At 42.9% G+C, this 17,726-nt stretch overlaps 1 protein-coding gene across 1 annotated transcript in view; it reads left to right on the top strand.

Moving 5' to 3' along the window:
* LOC139388322 (astrotactin-2-like) overlaps positions 1 to 17,726 on the top strand; it is a 472,647-nt gene that overhangs the window by 182,090 nt on the left and 272,831 nt on the right. Inside the window, exons 6-7 of the mRNA XM_071134926.1 lie at positions 11,252 to 11,398; positions 11,878 to 12,045. Of these exons, the coding sequence (XP_070991027.1) occupies positions 11,252 to 11,398; positions 11,878 to 12,045 (315 nt within the window). The remainder of the gene's footprint in view (positions 1 to 11,251; positions 11,399 to 11,877; positions 12,046 to 17,726) is intronic.

Below are 17,726 nucleotides of genomic sequence, written 5' to 3'. Positions count from 1 at the left end.
GTACACCAACCCCGCCACTTGGAGTCAGCATCTTCCTTGGGTGGGGTATGCACACAACACTCTCGAGTGTTCGTCCACTGGCCTGTCACCATTCCAGGTGCTGTAAGGTTTTCAGCCCACCCTGTTTCCAGATCAGGAGATTGAAGTGACGGTTCCTTCCGCTCAACGCCTCATCTCTCGTTGCCGCTGGACCTGGAAGAGGGCTCGGTCAGCACACTTGAGGTCCTCAGCTCGGGTTCAACGACAGGCCAACCATCATCGCCATACGGGTCCCCTCCTGCATCCAGGCCAGATGGTCTGGTTGTCTACTAGGGATCTGTCTCTACGTGTGGAATCTAGGAAGTTGGCTCCCCGGTACATTGGGCCATTCAAGGTTCAAGGTGGCCTGTCGTCTTCATCTTCCCCGGTCCATGAGGGTTCATCCCACCTTCCACATCTCCAGACTCAAGCCTGTGGTGTTCAGTCCTCTGGTTCCGGCCACTCGGCCTCCACCTTGGAGATGCTTAATGTGAGTCTGGAAGGAGAGTTTACAGTCTAACCAGACACCCAGGTATTTGTAGTTGTCCACTTATTCTAAGTCAGAGCCGTCCAGAGTAGTGATGCTGGACGGGCGAGCAGGTGCGGGCAGTGATCGATTGAATAGCATGTATTTAGTTTTACTTGCGTTTAAGAGCAGTTGGAGGCCACAGAAGGAGAGTTGTATGGCATTGAGCAGAAAAGAGAGTTGGCCCAAGAATTGAACCCTGTGGCACCCCCATAGAGACTGTCAGAGGTCCAGACAACAGGCTCTCCGATTTGACACACTGAACTCTATCAGAGAAGTAGTTGGTAAACCAGGCGAGGCAATCATTTGAGAATCCAAGGCTGTCGAGTCTGCCAATAAGAATGTTGTGATTGACAGAGTCGAAAGCCTTGGCCAGGTCGATGAATATGGCTGCACAGTAATGTCTCTTATCGATGGCGGTTATGATGTCGTTTAGAATCTTGAGCTTGGCTGAGGTGCACCCATGACCAGCTCTGAAACCAGATTGCATAGCGGAGAAGGTATGGTGCGATTCAAAATGGTCAGTTATCTGATTGTTAACTTGGCTTTCGAAGAAATTAGAATGACAGGGTAGGATAGATATAGGTCTGTAGCAAGTTGGGTCTAGAGTGTCACCCCCTTTGAAGAGGGGGATGACCGCGGCAGCTTTTGAATCTTTGGGAATCTCAGACGATATAAAAGTGAGGTTGAACAGGCTAGTAATAGGGGTTGCAACAATTTCGGCAGATCATTTTAGAAAGAGGGGGTCCAGATTGTCTAGCCCGGCTGATTTGTAGGGGTCCAGATTTTGCAGCTCTTTCAGAACATCAGCTATCTGGATTTGGGTAAAGGAGAAATGGTGGGGGCTTTGGCGGGGTGCTGTGGAGGGTGCCGGGCAGTTGACCGGGGTAGTGGTAGCCATGTAGAAAGCATGGCCAGCCGTAGAGCAATGCTTATTGAAATTCTCAATTATAGTGGATATATCGATGGTGACAGTGTTTCCTAGCCTCAGAGCAGTGGGCAGCTGGGAGGAGGTACTCTTAATCTCTATGGACTTTACAGTGTCCCAGAACTTTTTTGAGTTAGTACTAAAGGATGCAAATTTCTGTTTGAAAAAGCTTGCCTTAGCTTTTCTAACTGCCTGTGTATATTTGTTCCTAACTTCCCTGAAAAGTTGCATATCACAGGGGCTATTCGATGCCAATGCAGAACGCCACAGGATATTTTTTTGCTGGTCAAGGGCAGACGGGTCTGGAGTGAACCAACCATATCTATTCCTAGTTCAACATTTTTTGAGAGGGGCAAGATGGTGAGGAAGGCATTTTAAAGAATAGCCAGGCATCATCTACTGACGGGATGAGGTCAATGTCATTCCAGGATACCCCGGCCAGATCGATTAGAAAGGCCTGCTCGCAGAAGTGTTTCAGGGAGCGTTTGACAGTGAGAGGGGTGGTCGTTTGGTCGCAGACCCATTACGGATGCAGGCAATGAGGCAGATGTGTATTTGGAGGGCGAGTTAGTTAGGTTGTGAGGGTGCCCGTGTTTACTGATTTGGGGTTGTACCTGGTAGGTACATTCGGGACTTCTGTCAACGTTCAGCTACCCCACTGAAGCAGCCGAAGCCATTGAACAAGCAAAATCCTACCACCAGAGAATATTTCACCATTGGGTGAACTCCAAATCTACTTTAAAAACAGAACAATTTAGTAACAGCAAAAATAACAGTGCAACTGCAAATATGGCTGACAGATCAATTGATTGTTTCTGACAGCGAAGGAGATGTTAAAATGCAATGCGACTTTTGGGGAGCATGGCAGGGACTAAGTCGACTGAAGTAGAAATATATATATATTTGGATTTGTTTGTGTAGCTGGAAGCAGTGAAGATGGTGTTATCCCCAGAGTGGTGTTAAGATGGATCTCTAGCACCATCATGACACTCAGCAGATGCATGAAAAATGGAGTCTGAATGATAAGCAAGCTGAATAAGATGCCTTAATGGATGCCATGATTTAGTCTGCATAACCAAACTGCCATTTGATAGTATTGTGTGTGTGCCTTTGTGCCTGTGTGTGTGTTTGTGTTTTCGAATGTTCTTGTGAATGTGCACGCCTTTCTTTTTTGCATGTTTGTGAGTGTGTGCCTTTGCATTATAAGGAATTACAATTTTTGTAGGGGTTGATACATTTTTTCATTAGGTCAAATCAAACCTCAAAATCACTACAAGTTTGCATTTCTCGCTGTGCAGGGAAATTCTCAGCAACAAAAGAGTGATCAAATTAAGATTGTCAATTATTATCCTTATAATTAGCAACGGTCATTGAACTTGTTAAAAGGTTTTAAAAACAATTATAATAAATGCAACAGTTGGACAATGGATGAAGATACTCCAAACTTTTTGAATTTATAATTGATATTGATTTAATTATAGCACACAAAACATTTTACTGGCACAGACAAATCATTAATGGAGTTCAGGGATTTTGGTGGTATTTCAGGTATTCAATTTATTGTAAAATGTAATCTTTTTTATGCAATCATATATACATTTGTTTATTGTACCAGGTATTTGGTTTATATTTGTATGCAACATTTGATTAATACACCGAATGAACACATTTACATAAATTAGTGGAATAGGGCTGCAACCACCAAACACTTGCTGTCTACCTGCACACCTCATTAAATACTATTCTCTTGCGTAATTCAGCAAGTGTGTCAATAGCATGATACCCTCAGATTACACCTATCAATACATACATTACACTGTTTGTGAGATCATTCATCATATCACTATAATCCGAGTGTTCATTTTTGGAGGTTGCTCTCATTTCAGAGCATCCAATTTGCAAATATTTCAACTGTAGTAAATGATTCCTTTTGAAATGAATACCCATCAAAATAAAGTTATCTTTCTTCTCTTTCTTGTGTTGTAAGTGGCAAGATGATATGTTAAATACACGACAAAGCTTTAGCGTTCTTATAGATTCAATGGTAAGACAATGTGTTCCACTGAGCCCATTTCAGCCATTACTGGAGTGTGTTTGACAGGTCATTAAAAACATTTATGTGGTTGTTATGTTAACGGGGAAAAAAGCGTCAGGCACAACCAAGAGTATGAAAGAGTCGCAGGCGTAACATGAAAGCAATCAATACAGCCACATTTAAGTGACAAGTGGATTCTGCACCACTCGAACACAGGAAATAAATGGCTGAAAAGGACCTCAGGTGGGTGGAGCATGTGCGTTGCTAGTATTATGCCTGTAAGCTTATCTTAGCTGTTGGCTGCACTACAGACTTCTCTATAAAAGGACACTTGTTAAAATGCATTAGCTGGAGGCACACAAGTGTGAAGGGCAGACAGAGGGAGGGACTCGAGTCAGAGTGAAAGAGAAAGAGAGAGAGAGAGGGAGTTGATTGAGTGTGGTAGAAATTCAGATTGTTTGTGTGTGTGTGCGTACCTACTGTGCATGTGTGCATTTAGCATTATGTAGTTATGTTTGCAGTTGGCTAGTGTGTATGTGTGTTTGCTTCCCTTTATGCCGTTTTGTGTGTGAATGAGTGTGTGTATGAGTGTGTGAGCGTCCATATATATGTTCCCAACCTATCATCCCTTGTGTGGATGTGTGGGCGTGTGGCCGTGTGTGTGCATCTGTTAGTGTACTTTGTGGGCTTTTACAGTAATTGAGGGCCTCCTCACAGACCTAATCATTCCTGAGTGTTCGCACAGATGAGATTAGTTGCCGGGGAGCTGTTGTCATAGACACCTACTGCTCCAGTCCGGCTGAGATGGCAGGGTCATTAGATACATCCAGATCTCTCAATTTCTGTCCCTCTCTCTCTCTCTCTCTCTCTCTCACACACACACACACACACACACACACACGAGTCCAGTGAATGTAGGCAGTGGGGATCATTACTGTCCATCCACCCAAGTGATTGAAGTGGTTTTTTATCAGGCTCAGTCTAAGAGCCTCACAGCTTCAGATCCATAGATCCCCCTTGTATAACTTCTCCACTCCCCCACTGTACTGAAATTCTCATTAGTGGGTGTTCTGAATCATGTTTCACCTTACTTTCCCATCTTTTCCTATGAAATTAAGGTGAAAATCTCCAGCACTTCCATAGCAACCATTCCCCCATTTGCTGGAAATAGCAGCTACTGTAATGTAACACGAGCACTGTATGAGCCATATGTGTAAGGATGTTTTCAGAAATGTGATTTCAGGAGTTGAAATTAGGTATATTTCAAGGTAACAAGCTATTCTTTAACTGGAAGGAAAAGTAAAGTGGTGTCATTACACGTCATTGAGAAGCAAAGAGCAGGCAGTTAATTGACTCTCAATAACAGCTCTGCCCTCACCTTGGTGACTGGTAAGATAGCACTTAGTATGACACCTACCTGCTAGGATAAATGTCACTCTATGGGAGATAGGAGCTCATTTCAGCTCCCTTTCTCCCCAATGTGGAGAGAAGTTTACAGAAACCCAAAGTGCATCCAAAACAAGCCATCTCTAACACTGTCAGAGGTGATGGTGTCATTTATCAGCGACACTAGATGTCGTACTGGTGGAAAGAGGCTGGGCCTTCTTAACTCATCTTTTATCATGGCAATGAATTGCCTCTGCTGGACTCCAGCCATTGTACTGTTCATAAATCAGTTTAGAAAGAACCCAGGATGGTTCAGAGCTCATGGCCAAAACTCCAATCAAAACACAACAACTCAGCCGAACTTTGTACATCTACAGGAACCGGAAGCTAACGGGATTATCTGCTGTGTTTTTAGCTTGTTTGTTTTTCACAAAGCTAGAATGAATCAAATCAAACTTCACCGAACACAACAGATCAAATCAAATCAATTTTTTTATTTGTCACATACACATGGTTAGCAGATGTTAATGCGAGTGTAGCGAAATGCTTGTGCTTCTAGTTCCGACAATGCAGTAATAACCAACAAGGAATCTAACAAACAATTCCAAAACTACTGTCTTATACACAGTGTAAGGGGATAAAGAATATGTACATAAAGATATATGGATGGGTGATGGTACAGAGCAGCATAGGCAAGATACAGTAGATGGTATCGAGTACAGTATATACAGTGCCTTGCGAAAGTATTCGGCCCCCTTGAACTTTGCGACCTTTTGCCACATTTCAGGCTTCAAACATAAAGATATAAAACTGTATTTTTTTGTGAAGAATCAACAACAAGTGGGACACAATCATGAAGTGGAACGACATTTATTGGATATTTCAAACTTTTTTAACAAATCAAAAACTGAAAAATTGGGCGTGCAAAATTATTCAGCCCCCTTAAATTAATACTTTGTAGCGCCACCTTTTGCTGCGATTACAGCTGTAAGTCGCTTGGGGTATGTCTCTATCAGTTTTGCACATCGAGAGACTGAAATTTTTTCCCATTCCTCCTTGCAAAACAGCTCGAGCTCAGTGAGGTTGGATGGAGAGCATTTGTGAACAGCAGTTTTCAGTTCTTTCCACAGATTCTCGATTGGATTCAGGTCTGGACTTTGACTTGGCCATTCTAACACCTGGATATGTTTATTTTTGAACCATTCCAATGTAGATTTTGCTTTATGTTTTGGATCATTGTCTTGTTGGAAGACAAATCTCCGTCCCAGTCTCAGGTCTTTTGCAGACTCCATCAGGTTTTCTTCCAGAATGGTCCTGTATTTGGCTCCATCCATCTTCCCATCAATTTTAACCATCTTCCCTGCCCCTGCTGAAGAAAAGCAGGCCCAAACCATGATGCTGCCACCACCATGTTTGACAGTGGGGATGGTGTGTTCAGCTGTGTTGCTTTGACGCCAAACATAACGTTTTGCATTGTTGCCAAAAAGTTCAATTTTGGTTTCATCTGACCAGAGCACCTTCTTCCACATGTTTGGTGTGTCTCCCAGGTGGCTTGTGGCAAACTTTAAACAACACTTTTTATGGATATCTTTAAGAAATGGCTTTCTTCTTGCCACTCTTCTATAAAGGCCAGATTTGTGCAATATACGACTGATTGTTGTCCTATGGACAGAGTCTCCCACCTCAGCTGTAGATCTCTGCAGTTCATCCAGAGTGATCATGGGCCTCTTGGCTGCATCTCTGATCAGTCTTCTCCTTGTATGAGCTGAAAGTTTAGAGGGACGGCCAGGTCTTGGTAGATTTGCAGTGGTCTGATACTCCTTCCATTTCAATATTATCGCTTGCACAGTGCTCCTTGGGATGTTTAAAGCTTGGGAAATGTTTTTGTATCCAAATCCGGCTTTAAACTTCTTCACAACAATATCTCGGACCTGCCTGGTGTGTTCCTTGTTCTTCATGATGCTCTCTGCGCTTTTAACGGACCTCTGAGACTATCACAGTGCAGGTGCATTTATACGGAGACTTGATTACACACAGGTGGATTGTATTTATCATCATTAGTCATTTAGGTCAACATTGGATCATTCAGAGATCCTCACTGAACTTCTGGAGAGAGTTTGCTGCACTGAAAGTAAAGGGGCTGAATAATTTTGCACGCCCAATTTTTCAGTTTTTGATTTGTTAAAAAAGTTTGAAATATCCAATAAATGTCGTTCCACTTCATGATTGTGTCCCACTTGTTGTTGATTCTTCACAAAAAAATACAGTTTTATATCTTTATGTTTGAAGCCTGAAATGTGGCAAATGGTCGCAAAGTTCAAGGGGGCCGAATACTTTCGCAAGGCACTGTACATATGAGATGAGTATGTAAACAAAGTGGCATAGTTAAAGTGGCTAGTGATACTGTATTACATAAGGATGCAGTAGATGATATAGAGTACAGTATATACGTATACATATGAGATGAATAATGTAGGGTATGTAAACATTATATTAGGTAGCATTGTTTAAAGTGGCTAGTGATATATTTTACATCATTTCCCATCAATTCCCATTAGTAAAGTGGCTGGAGTTGAGTCAGTGTGTTGGCAGCAGCCACTCAATGTTAGTGGTGGCTGTTTAACAGTCTGATGGCCTTGAGATAGATGCTGTTTTTCAGTCTCTCGGACCCAGCTTTGATGCACCTGTACTGACCTCGCCTTCTGGATGATAGCGGGGTGAACAGGCAGTGGCTCGGGTGGTTGTTGTCCTTGATGATCTTTATGGCCTTCCTGTAACATCGGGTGGTGTAGGTGTCCTGGAGGGCAGGTAGTTTGCCCCCGGTGATGCGTTGTGCAGACCTCACTACCCTCTGGAGAGCCTTACGGTTGTGGGCGGAGCAGTTGCCGTACCAGGCGGTGATACAGCCCGCCAGGATGCTCTCGATTGTGCATCTGTAGAAGTTTGTGAGTGCTTTTGGTGACAAGCCAAATTTCTTCAGCCTCCTGAGGTTGAAGAGGCGCTGCTGCGCCTTCTTCACGATGCTGTCTGTGTGAGTGGACCAATTCAGTTTGTCTGTGATGTGTATACAGAGGAACTTAAAACTTACTACCCTCTCCACTACTGTTCCATCGATGTGGATAGGGGGGTGTTCCCTCTGCTGTTTCCTGAAGTTCACAATCATCTCCTTAGTTTTGTTGACGTTGAGTGTGAGGTTATTTTCCTGACACCACACTCCGAGGGCCCTCACCTCCTCCCTGTAGGCCGTCTCGTCGTTGTTGGTAATCAAGCCTACCACTGTTGTGTCGTCCGCAAACTTGATGATTGAGTTTGAGGCGTGAGTGGCCACGCAGTAGTGGGTGAACAGGGAGTACAGGAGAGGGCTCAGAACGCACCCTTGTGGGGCCCCAGTGTTGAGGATCAGCGGGGTGGAGATGTTGTTGCCTACCCTCACCACCTGGGGGCGGCCTGTCAGGAAGTCCAGTACCCAGTTGCACAGGGCGGGGTCGAGACCCAGGGTCTCGAGCTTGATGACGAGCTTGGAGGGTACTATGGTGTTGAATGCCGAGCTGTAGTCGATGAACAGCATTCTCACATAGGTATTCCTCTTGTCCAGATGGGTTAGGGCAGTGTGCAGTGTGGTTGAGATTGCATCGTCTGTGGACCTATTTGGGCGGTAAGCAAATTGGAGTGGGTCTAGGGTGTCAGATAGGGTGGAGGTGATATGGTCCTTGACTAGTCTCTCAAAGCACTTCATAATGACGGAAGTGAGTGCTAGTGGTAGTCGTTTAGCTCAGTTACCTTAGCTTTCTTGGGAACAGGAACAATGGTGGCCCTCTTGAAGCATGTGGGAACAGCAGACTGGTATAGGGATTGATTGAATATGTCCGTAAACACACCGGCCAGCTGGTCTGCGCATGCTCTGAGGGCGCGGCTGGGGATGCCGTCTGGGCCTGCAGCCTTGCGAGGGTTAACATGTTTAAATGTTTTACTCACCTCGGCTGCAGTGAAGGAGAGTCCGCATGTTTTCGTTGCAGGCCGTGTCAGTGGCACTGTATTGTCCTCAAAGCGGGCAAAAAAGTTATTTAGTCTGCCTGGGAGCAAGACATCCTGGTCCATGACTGGGCTGGTTTTCTTCTTGTAGTCCGTGATTGACTGTAGACCCTGCCACATACCTCTTGTGTCTGAGCCGTTGAATTGAGATTCTACTTTGTCTCTATACTGACGCTTAGCTTGTTTGATAGCCTTGCGGAGGGAATAGCTGCACTGTTTGTATTCGGTCATGTTACCAGTCACCTTGCCCTGATTAAAAGCAGTGGTTCGCGCTTTCAGTTTCACACGAATGCTGCCATCAATCCACGGTTTCTGGTTAGGGAATGTTTTAATCGTTGCTATGGGAACGACATCTTCAACGCACGTTCTAATGAACTCGCACACCGAATCAGCGTATTCGTCAATGTTGTTATCTGACGCAATACAAAACATATCCCAGTCCACGTGATGGAAGCAGTCTTGGAGTGTGGAATCAGCTTGGTCGGACCAGCGTTGGACAGACCTCAGCGTCGGAGCTTCTTGTTTTAGTTTCTGTCTGTAGGCAGGGATCAGCAAAATGGAGTCGTGGTCAGCTTTTCCGAAAGGAGGGCGGGGCAGGGCCTTTTATGCGTTGCGGAAGTTAGAATAACAATGATCCAAGGTTTTTCCAGCCTTGGTTGCGCAATCGATATGTTGATACAATTTAGGGAGTCTTGTTTTCAGATTAGCCTTGTTAAAATCCCCAGCTACAATGAATGCAGCCTCAGGATGTATGGATTCCAGTTTGCAAAGAGTCAAATAAAGTTCGTTCAGAGCCATCGATGTGTCTGCTTTGGAGGGAATATATACGGCTGTGATTATAATCGAAGAGAATTCTCTTGGTAGATAATGCGGTCGACATTTGATTGTGAGGAATTCTAAATCAGGTGAACAGAAGGATTTGAGTTCCTGTATGTTTCTGTGATCACACCACGTCTCGTTAGCCATAAGGCATACTCTTCTTACCAGAAAGATGTTTGTTTCTGTCGGCGCGATGCGTGGAGAAACCCGCTGGCTGCACCGCCTCCGATAGCGTCTCTCCAGTGAGCCATGTTTCCGTGAAGCAAAGAATGTTACAGTCTCTGATGTCCCTCTGGAATGCTACCCTTGCTCAGATTTCATCAACCTTGTTGTCAAGAGACTGGACATTGGCGAGAAGAATGCTAGGGAGTGGTGCACGATGTGCCCGTCTCCGGAGTCTGACCAGAAGACCGCCTCGTTTCCCTCTTTTACTGAGTCGTTTTTTTGGGTCGCCGGCTGGGATCCATTCCGTTGTCCTGGTTGAAAGGCAGAAAACAGGATCCGCTTTGCTAAAATCATATTCTTGGTTGTACTGATGGTGAGTTGACGCTGATCTTATATTCAGTAGTTCTTCTCGACTGTATGTAATGAAACCTAAGATGACCTGGGGTACTAATGTAAGAAATAACACGTAAAAAAACAAAAAACTGCATAGTTTCCTAGGAACACGAAGCGAGGCGGCCATCTCTGTCGGCGCCATGGCAATCGAGTACAACAGGTGTAGACTTTACCGTGAAATGCTTACTTACATGCCCTTAACCAACAGTGTAGTTCATGAAGAGTTAAGAAAATATTTACCAAGTAGAATAAAATAAAAAGTAATAATAAAAAGTAATACAATAAGAATAACAATAACGAGGCTATATACATGGGGCACTGGTACCGAGTCAGTGTGCAGGGCTTCAGGTTAATTGAGGTAATTTGTACATGTAGGTGGGGGTGAAGTGACTATGCATAGATAATAAACAGCGAGTAGCAGCAGTGTACAAAAGGGATGGGGGAGGGGTCAATGTAAATTATCCGGTGGCGATTTTATTAATTGTTCTGCTGTCTTATGGCTTGGGGGTAGAAGCTGTTGAGGAGCCTTTTGGTCCTAGACTTGGCACCCCGGTACCACTTGTCGTGCGGGTGACCGGAGTCTCTGACAATTTTATGGGCTTTCCTCTGACACCGACTATTATATAGGTCCTGGATGGCAGGAAGCTTGGCCCCAGTGATGTACTGGGCCTTACGCACTACCCTCTGTAGCGTCCAGCTTTGTGTAACAAAGTACATTTTTGGTGTTAAGAAGATTGTGTGTGAAAGTAAACTGTTTGATAGTTTTAGTCCAACTACAGTGGTTTTGACATGTTGGGGATCCTTTTAAGCCACGGTGTAGATTAAAGAGGCATTTTCAGAAAAGAGAAGCCTTAATGTTCCAGTTTTTTGTGTGCGTTTGAGTACATTTCTTGTTGTGTCTTAACAGCTGAAGTCATATTTTGCCTGAGTTTTTTTCCCCTGCCCTCAGGTTGTCCACACAGTCCGATGAACAAAGCCACTCTGACGTTGATCACCATCACTACGTGTGTCCTGGCTGTGGTTTACGGCACACAGCTCTCCTGCTCTCTCACTGTCAAGGTCACTCTCCACGTGCCTGAACACTTTGTCGCCGACGGTCAGTATCCCCCATCAATTCTCTCTCTTGCTCTCTCATAAACATGCCCACTGTGTCAAAACTGCATCAGGGAATACATGCTGACAGAATAAGCAAATATACTAGATAGTCTACAGTGGAAGTAGCATCAATACCTCCATTAAGAATGCTAATTGTGCTGTAGATACACTTCAATGAAAATGTTATCTTCAAAAGACGAGACTTATAATATTGATATTTTTTAAGGCTCATTATTTTTAAATTGTAACTAATGCATAATTTAATATCCAGTTTGAATATCCAGTTCTATGGTATATCCAGCTACTGTAGTAAAAAGAGAACAGCCAGGTTGTTAGCAGTAGAAAAATCTTTACTCTAATAAACCTGGATATGTTACACTGAGCAGTGAATGATGGATGATCCTGTAGTACTTCACACTACATGATCTGCTGAGATAAATGCGATGAGTAAAAGTGTGTTCTGCTCTCTTTTGGTTCCAGGAAGCAGTTTTGTGGTGAGCATGGGCAGCTTCCTGGATGTGTCTAACTGGCTGAACCCTGCCAAACTGACCCTTTATTACCAGACGAACTCCTCCACCCAGTGGGTCAGAGACTACTGTGGCCAGAGGACCACTGAGCCCTGCGAACAGCTGTGTGACCAAGAGACAGGTTAGTGACACACACACACAGAGAGAAAGCCACGTATATGTCCCTGCTGCAATCCCCAGACAGTTCCCTTGGAACAGAACATTGTCTCAAGATTCGGTGGTATATAACACGGCTGGACTGAGGGTTACCCGCTGATGGGATCTCTTCGGCAAATACATTTATTTGCTCTTGACCTTCAGTGCTAATCTCAGGCTCTGGGTCTCATTCAACCCCTGCCAGCCCCTGTTAAGAATCAAACAGATAAGAGTGGCCAATGTCACAGAGTACTGTGTGGAGAATATTACCCTCCTCTTCACATCATCTCAATGTGCTTTTAGCACAGCTTCGGGCTTGACATTTAGACTTGCTGTCTGATAGCTTTGATACTCCTTTTCACACCAATACTGAAGTCTATAGACTTTTAAACAACTTTCCTTCAACCTTAAATGTCTCAAAGGAGCCACCTGAGACCCTAAAAGGTGTTGTCAGACGTGAGTTATTATGAAGGATGATGAATTAGCGCTGCGGCTAAGCTAAGTAAACAGTAAAGGTTAATAAAAGTGAAGGTGAGGCAAGGAAATGGGGTGTCACACTCCACTGGTTTATGCTGCGTTCGCGGAAACCCTGGAACTCTGCTGAGATCTATAGAATAGGGCTATTGAATGCTGCATCAGGGATATCAGAGGAATATTTGGGGGGTCTAGGAGGGTAAGTGGTCTCTTTGCGAGATGGCAGGGGCTCAAGAATGATTGCAATAATGGTTTGAGACTAGACGGGAATGGTGATGTCATTTTTATGGCGGGTTGACTTGAAGTTCCTGTTTGATTATAATTAGGGCCTAGAGTTTTTCCTGGCATCTTGACAGGATCGGGAAAAACAGGGCCCTAGTAATAACTATAACTTGACTATAAACTCGCCTTGCACGGTTGCATGAACTATATTTCTGGTGCCGTAGGGACAAGTCAGCATCGAGAGCCGTTCAACATTACTATCCATTGTGTGTTTAAACTACTTGACACCTCCACCGTCGAAACAATCACTTGCCGTTTTTCAATGGATAAATGTCTGTGAAGAAAAACACACATATTTAGCATAACCACTCCATCACTCACTCACACAGCCAACCGCACATGGGGCAGATGCCTGGCCAACTGTAGTAGGATTCTAATTTGAACAATTGCTCTCCCTTATTAAATCATTCAACATGGGCCACTGTGGTCCAACCTAATGGCTCATGCTCCTGTATTTATGGGCTTTAATCGCCATCAGCCAACAAAAAGGTAGAAGACCCCTTGGTAATGAATATTAGAGTCAATAGGTTGGAACGCTATCAAAGCCCTATCCCTCACTAGTTAGAGTCATGGTGCAGAATCACAGATTTGCCAGATGTATTTTGTTCATTCGTTCCTCTATTTTTCTTCATCAATTACCCCCACTTAGTGACTAGTGTGCGTTGAAGGGCCAGTGTCATGTAAATGTGAAGTGTTACTTTAGTTTTTAAATCTAGTTCTCACAGCGTGAGCAGAGAGAGGCTTTGCATTGTCCAAGCCCCTGTAGTATAGAAACTCAGCCAGGTAGACAAATCTTCTCACCGGGGTGGAAAACCATCACTTCAGAACCATCACTTTGTGTTATAATCATCAATCTGGATGCTGTGTCTCGGAAAGGAAGTTGTCTGATATCAGATTAAGGAGGACATATTCCACCACAGGCCTGTGGAGTCCTGGGTGGGGGGCCTAACCAACATGTAGGTGGGTTATAATAGGATGTTTGTAACAGTCTGTCAGCACCTGGTCCATGGGGGGCCGGTCTGTAGGATATTGTTGTCTGGAGCATCAGTAAACCAGATGATGTCTGTTAAATCAGTATTGAAGTTGTAAAGACCTTCAGTCAAAACGGGCTTAAAGTGATCTTTCTCTTTATATAAAGAAAGACATCTGAGGAAATTAAGTTGAACATCTTGTTCTGTTCCACAGTGTATTTGAAACCATGTGAAACCCACAACACAAAAGCAGTTTACTACTAAGTTTTCATTAAGCTATTCCTCAAATGAACTTTTTTATGCTGACCCAGTCCCCAATTATTATATGTATGTATATTTTATTTTAAATAAGACCGTAAAAGTCCAGATGGTGGAACATGTTCTGTCCCCTGGGTGGGATACTGCCCCCTGTCATAATGTAGTAGAGCCAGTCTAAGCTTATTAAAATGAATTACATGCCATATTGTATGTGCAATTTATATCACCCCAGACAAGGGCATGTTGAGGGCTGATGCATAATGGAATATAGTAGGAGGCCACTCAACATGCCAGACATGAATTGATGAACTTAGCACTGGCAGCACCCTCTATCTGTGTCAGTTGGTAAGAAGGCCAACTGTTTTATTCAAATCTGGACCAGCAAATCACTATACTATGTCCTGCACATACAGTGCCATCAGAAAGTATTCATACTCCTTGACTTATTCCACATTTTGTTGTGTTACAGCCTGAATTCAAAAATTGATTAAATATTTTAAAATATCTAACCCATCTACACACAATACCCCATAATGACAAAGTGAAAACATGTTTTTAGAAATGTTAGCAGACTTGAATTTGAAAATTGAAAATGAAATACAGAAATATGTCTAATTGACATAACTAACCACACAAGTCTCTAAGAGCTTTGCAGACATGGATTGTACAATATTTCTTTATCATTAAAAAAAAATCTTCAAGCTCTGTCAATTTGGTTGTTGATCATTGCTTGACAACAATTTTCAAGTCTCAAGTCTTACCATAGATTTTCAAGTCAATTTAAGCTAAACTAAGCCACTCAGGAACATTCAATGTCCTCTTTTTAAGCAACTCCAGTGTATATTTGGCCTTGTTTTTTAGGTTATTGTCCTGCTGAAAGGTGAATTCATCTCCCAGTGTCTGGTGGAAAGCAGACTGAACCAGGTTTTTCTCTAGGATTTTGCCTGTGCTTAGGTCCATTGCATTTATACCAGTCCTTCACGATTACAAGCATACCCATAACATGCTGCAGCCACCACTATGATTGGAAATATGGGGCGTGGTACTCAGTAATTTGTTGTATTGGATTTTCCCCAAACATAACAAAATGTTAATTGCGTTGCCACATTTTTTGCAGTATTACTTTAGTGCCATGTTACAAACACAATGTATATTTTGGAATATTTGCTATTTTGTACGGGCTTCTTTCTTTTCAATCAATTACGTTAGTATTGTGGTGTAACTACAATGTTGTTGATCCATCCTCAGTTTTCTTCTATCACAGCCATTATACTCATTATACTTTTATTTAGCCTTGCCCTAACTAATGGGTTGAATGCTTATTGACTCAAGACATTTCAGCTTTTCATTTTCTATTAATTGGTAAAAATGTCTGAAAATATAGTTTCACTTTGAGATTATGGGATATTGTGTGTAGGCCAGTGACACAAAAACTTTTAGCCATTTTAAATGCAGGCTGTAACACAACAGAATGTGGAACAAGTGAAGGGGTGTGAATACTTTCTGAAGGTACTGTACAGTACCTAAATGACTATTCTGCTAAATTGGGAAACATACTGTAGACATATTTTAAAGGTTAGTATTTTAGACAATTACTTTTTCAGATAATCTGAACTATAATCTGAACTGTATGTGATGTTCTTGGCATGCTGTTTTCTTGTGCTGTTATTAATAATATGGTTATGAAATGTTAGCTTTTCATTTCCCGTATGATGTTCTATTACCCATAGACATTCAGCCTACCAAAATAGCATGCTTCAATGTATCTGCTGTTTTTCCTCTGCAATTTACAAGCCAATGTTTTTACTATGGTTAGGTACACTGCACAGAGCATTTTCTCTTGCTCGCTCTCACTCTCTTTCTCTCGCTCTCTCCCTCAAAAGGAAAAGGACTGTTCGAGTCAGTAATTGGCAACAAATGCACTGTCTCTTTGGAGGCTTCTCATCTCTTCCTAGAGGGAATTTAAAGTCGTTCCTCAAAAGAGCACATTCTCATGTTTTCATCTGCGTCATCCAGCGCACAAGTAGACCCAGCAGAGAGGAAATGGAGACACACTTTCTTTATGCTGTTTTGCTCTCAAAGTGTGTCTTTGTTCCGCTCGTCTGGGCCTAGAACCTGGATGACGTTCTGTGTGTGTGTCTGTGAGAGTGTGTCCACAAAAGCGTAATTGTGGCACAGAGAAGGAAGGGGAGAAAATGGAGATGGGAGAAAGAGAAGGAGATGTGTTGACAATTGAAATGATAGCTTTCAGCCAGCTAGCCCCCTTTTTGATACACAAGCAGCTGAGCATGTGTGAGATAGAACTCTGAGGATATATACAGTACCAGTAAAAAGTTTGGACACACCTACTCATTCCAGGGTTTTCCTTTATTTGTACTATTTTCTACATTGTAGAATAGTAGTGAAGACATCAAAACTATGAAATAACACATATGGAATCATGTAGTAACCAAAAAAGTGTTAAACAAATTTAAATATATTTTTTATTTGAGATTCTTCAAAGTAGCCACCCTTTGCCTTGATGACAGCTTTGCACACTCTTGGCATTCTCTCAACCATCTTTATGAGGTAGTCACCTGGAATGCATTTAAATTAACAGGGGTGCCATGATAAAAGTACAGTTGACGAATTGCTTTCCTTCTTAATTAGTTTGAGCCAATCAGTTGTGTTGTGACAAGGTAGGCATGGTATACAGGTGTGCCATAAAATACCAAATCCATATTATAGCAAGAACAGTTCAACTAAGCAAAGACAAACGGCAGTCCATCATTACTTTAAGACATGAAGGTATATATATATATACATATATATATATATATATATATATATATATATATATATATATATATATGGAATATTTCAAGAACCATCAAGTGCTATGATGAAATTGGCTCTCATGAGGACCGCCACAGGAAAGGAAGACAAAGGGTTACCTCTGCTGCAGAGGATAACTTCATTAGAGTTAACTGCACCTCAGATTGCAGCCCAAATAAATGCTTCACAGAGTTCAAGTAACAGACAAATCTCAACATCAACTGTTCAAAGGAGACTGCGAGAATCGTCTATGCAATTATCTTGTGCCTCCTAAATCACAGTCTTATCTTAACAAAACATACTTTCATCATTTGTCATATGCAATGTAGAGGATGGAGACTTTGTACATGTAGTGTATATACTTTCCAAGTTACAGTATTTATTTCATAACACTTTTAATGACATCACAAAATAAAAACCAATATGACATTAGTTTTCTATAGCTCACCACTGACCATTCCCCACGTTCTTATGTTAACAATATTGTTCCAGTATTCGCTTTAGAACGTGTTAGAGTTTCGGCGGGAAACCTCTGTGTAGACAAAGCACATTTCTTTGTGAAATTTGGAGCGGGATGTTCTCCCTCCTTCAATTTACAACAGGGTGTGAACTGTCAACCCCCCAGCAGCTCCCTCCTCCCCTCTGTGGGTGAGAGAGGGTCTGCTTACTGTCATCCATTGTGTCACGAATCCCGCCGAAGATGGTGCCTCTTCCTGTTCGGGCGGCGCTCGGCGGTCGTCGTCGCCGGCCTACTAGCTGCCACCGATCCCCTTTTCTGTTTCATTTAGTTGTGTCTGATTAGTTGCACATGTTTCGTGTTTAGATTTTGGTTGTGGGCTATTTAAACCCAGTAGGCCCGCCAGCTTTT

Source organism: Oncorhynchus clarkii, chromosome 29 (assembly GCF_045791955.1).
Source record: "Oncorhynchus clarkii lewisi isolate Uvic-CL-2024 chromosome 29, UVic_Ocla_1.0, whole genome shotgun sequence".
NCBI lineage: Eukaryota > Metazoa > Chordata > Actinopteri > Salmoniformes > Salmonidae > Oncorhynchus > Oncorhynchus clarkii.
The sequence above is the reverse complement of the archived record's forward strand: the minus strand, read 5'-3'. Positions and strand labels throughout refer to the sequence as shown.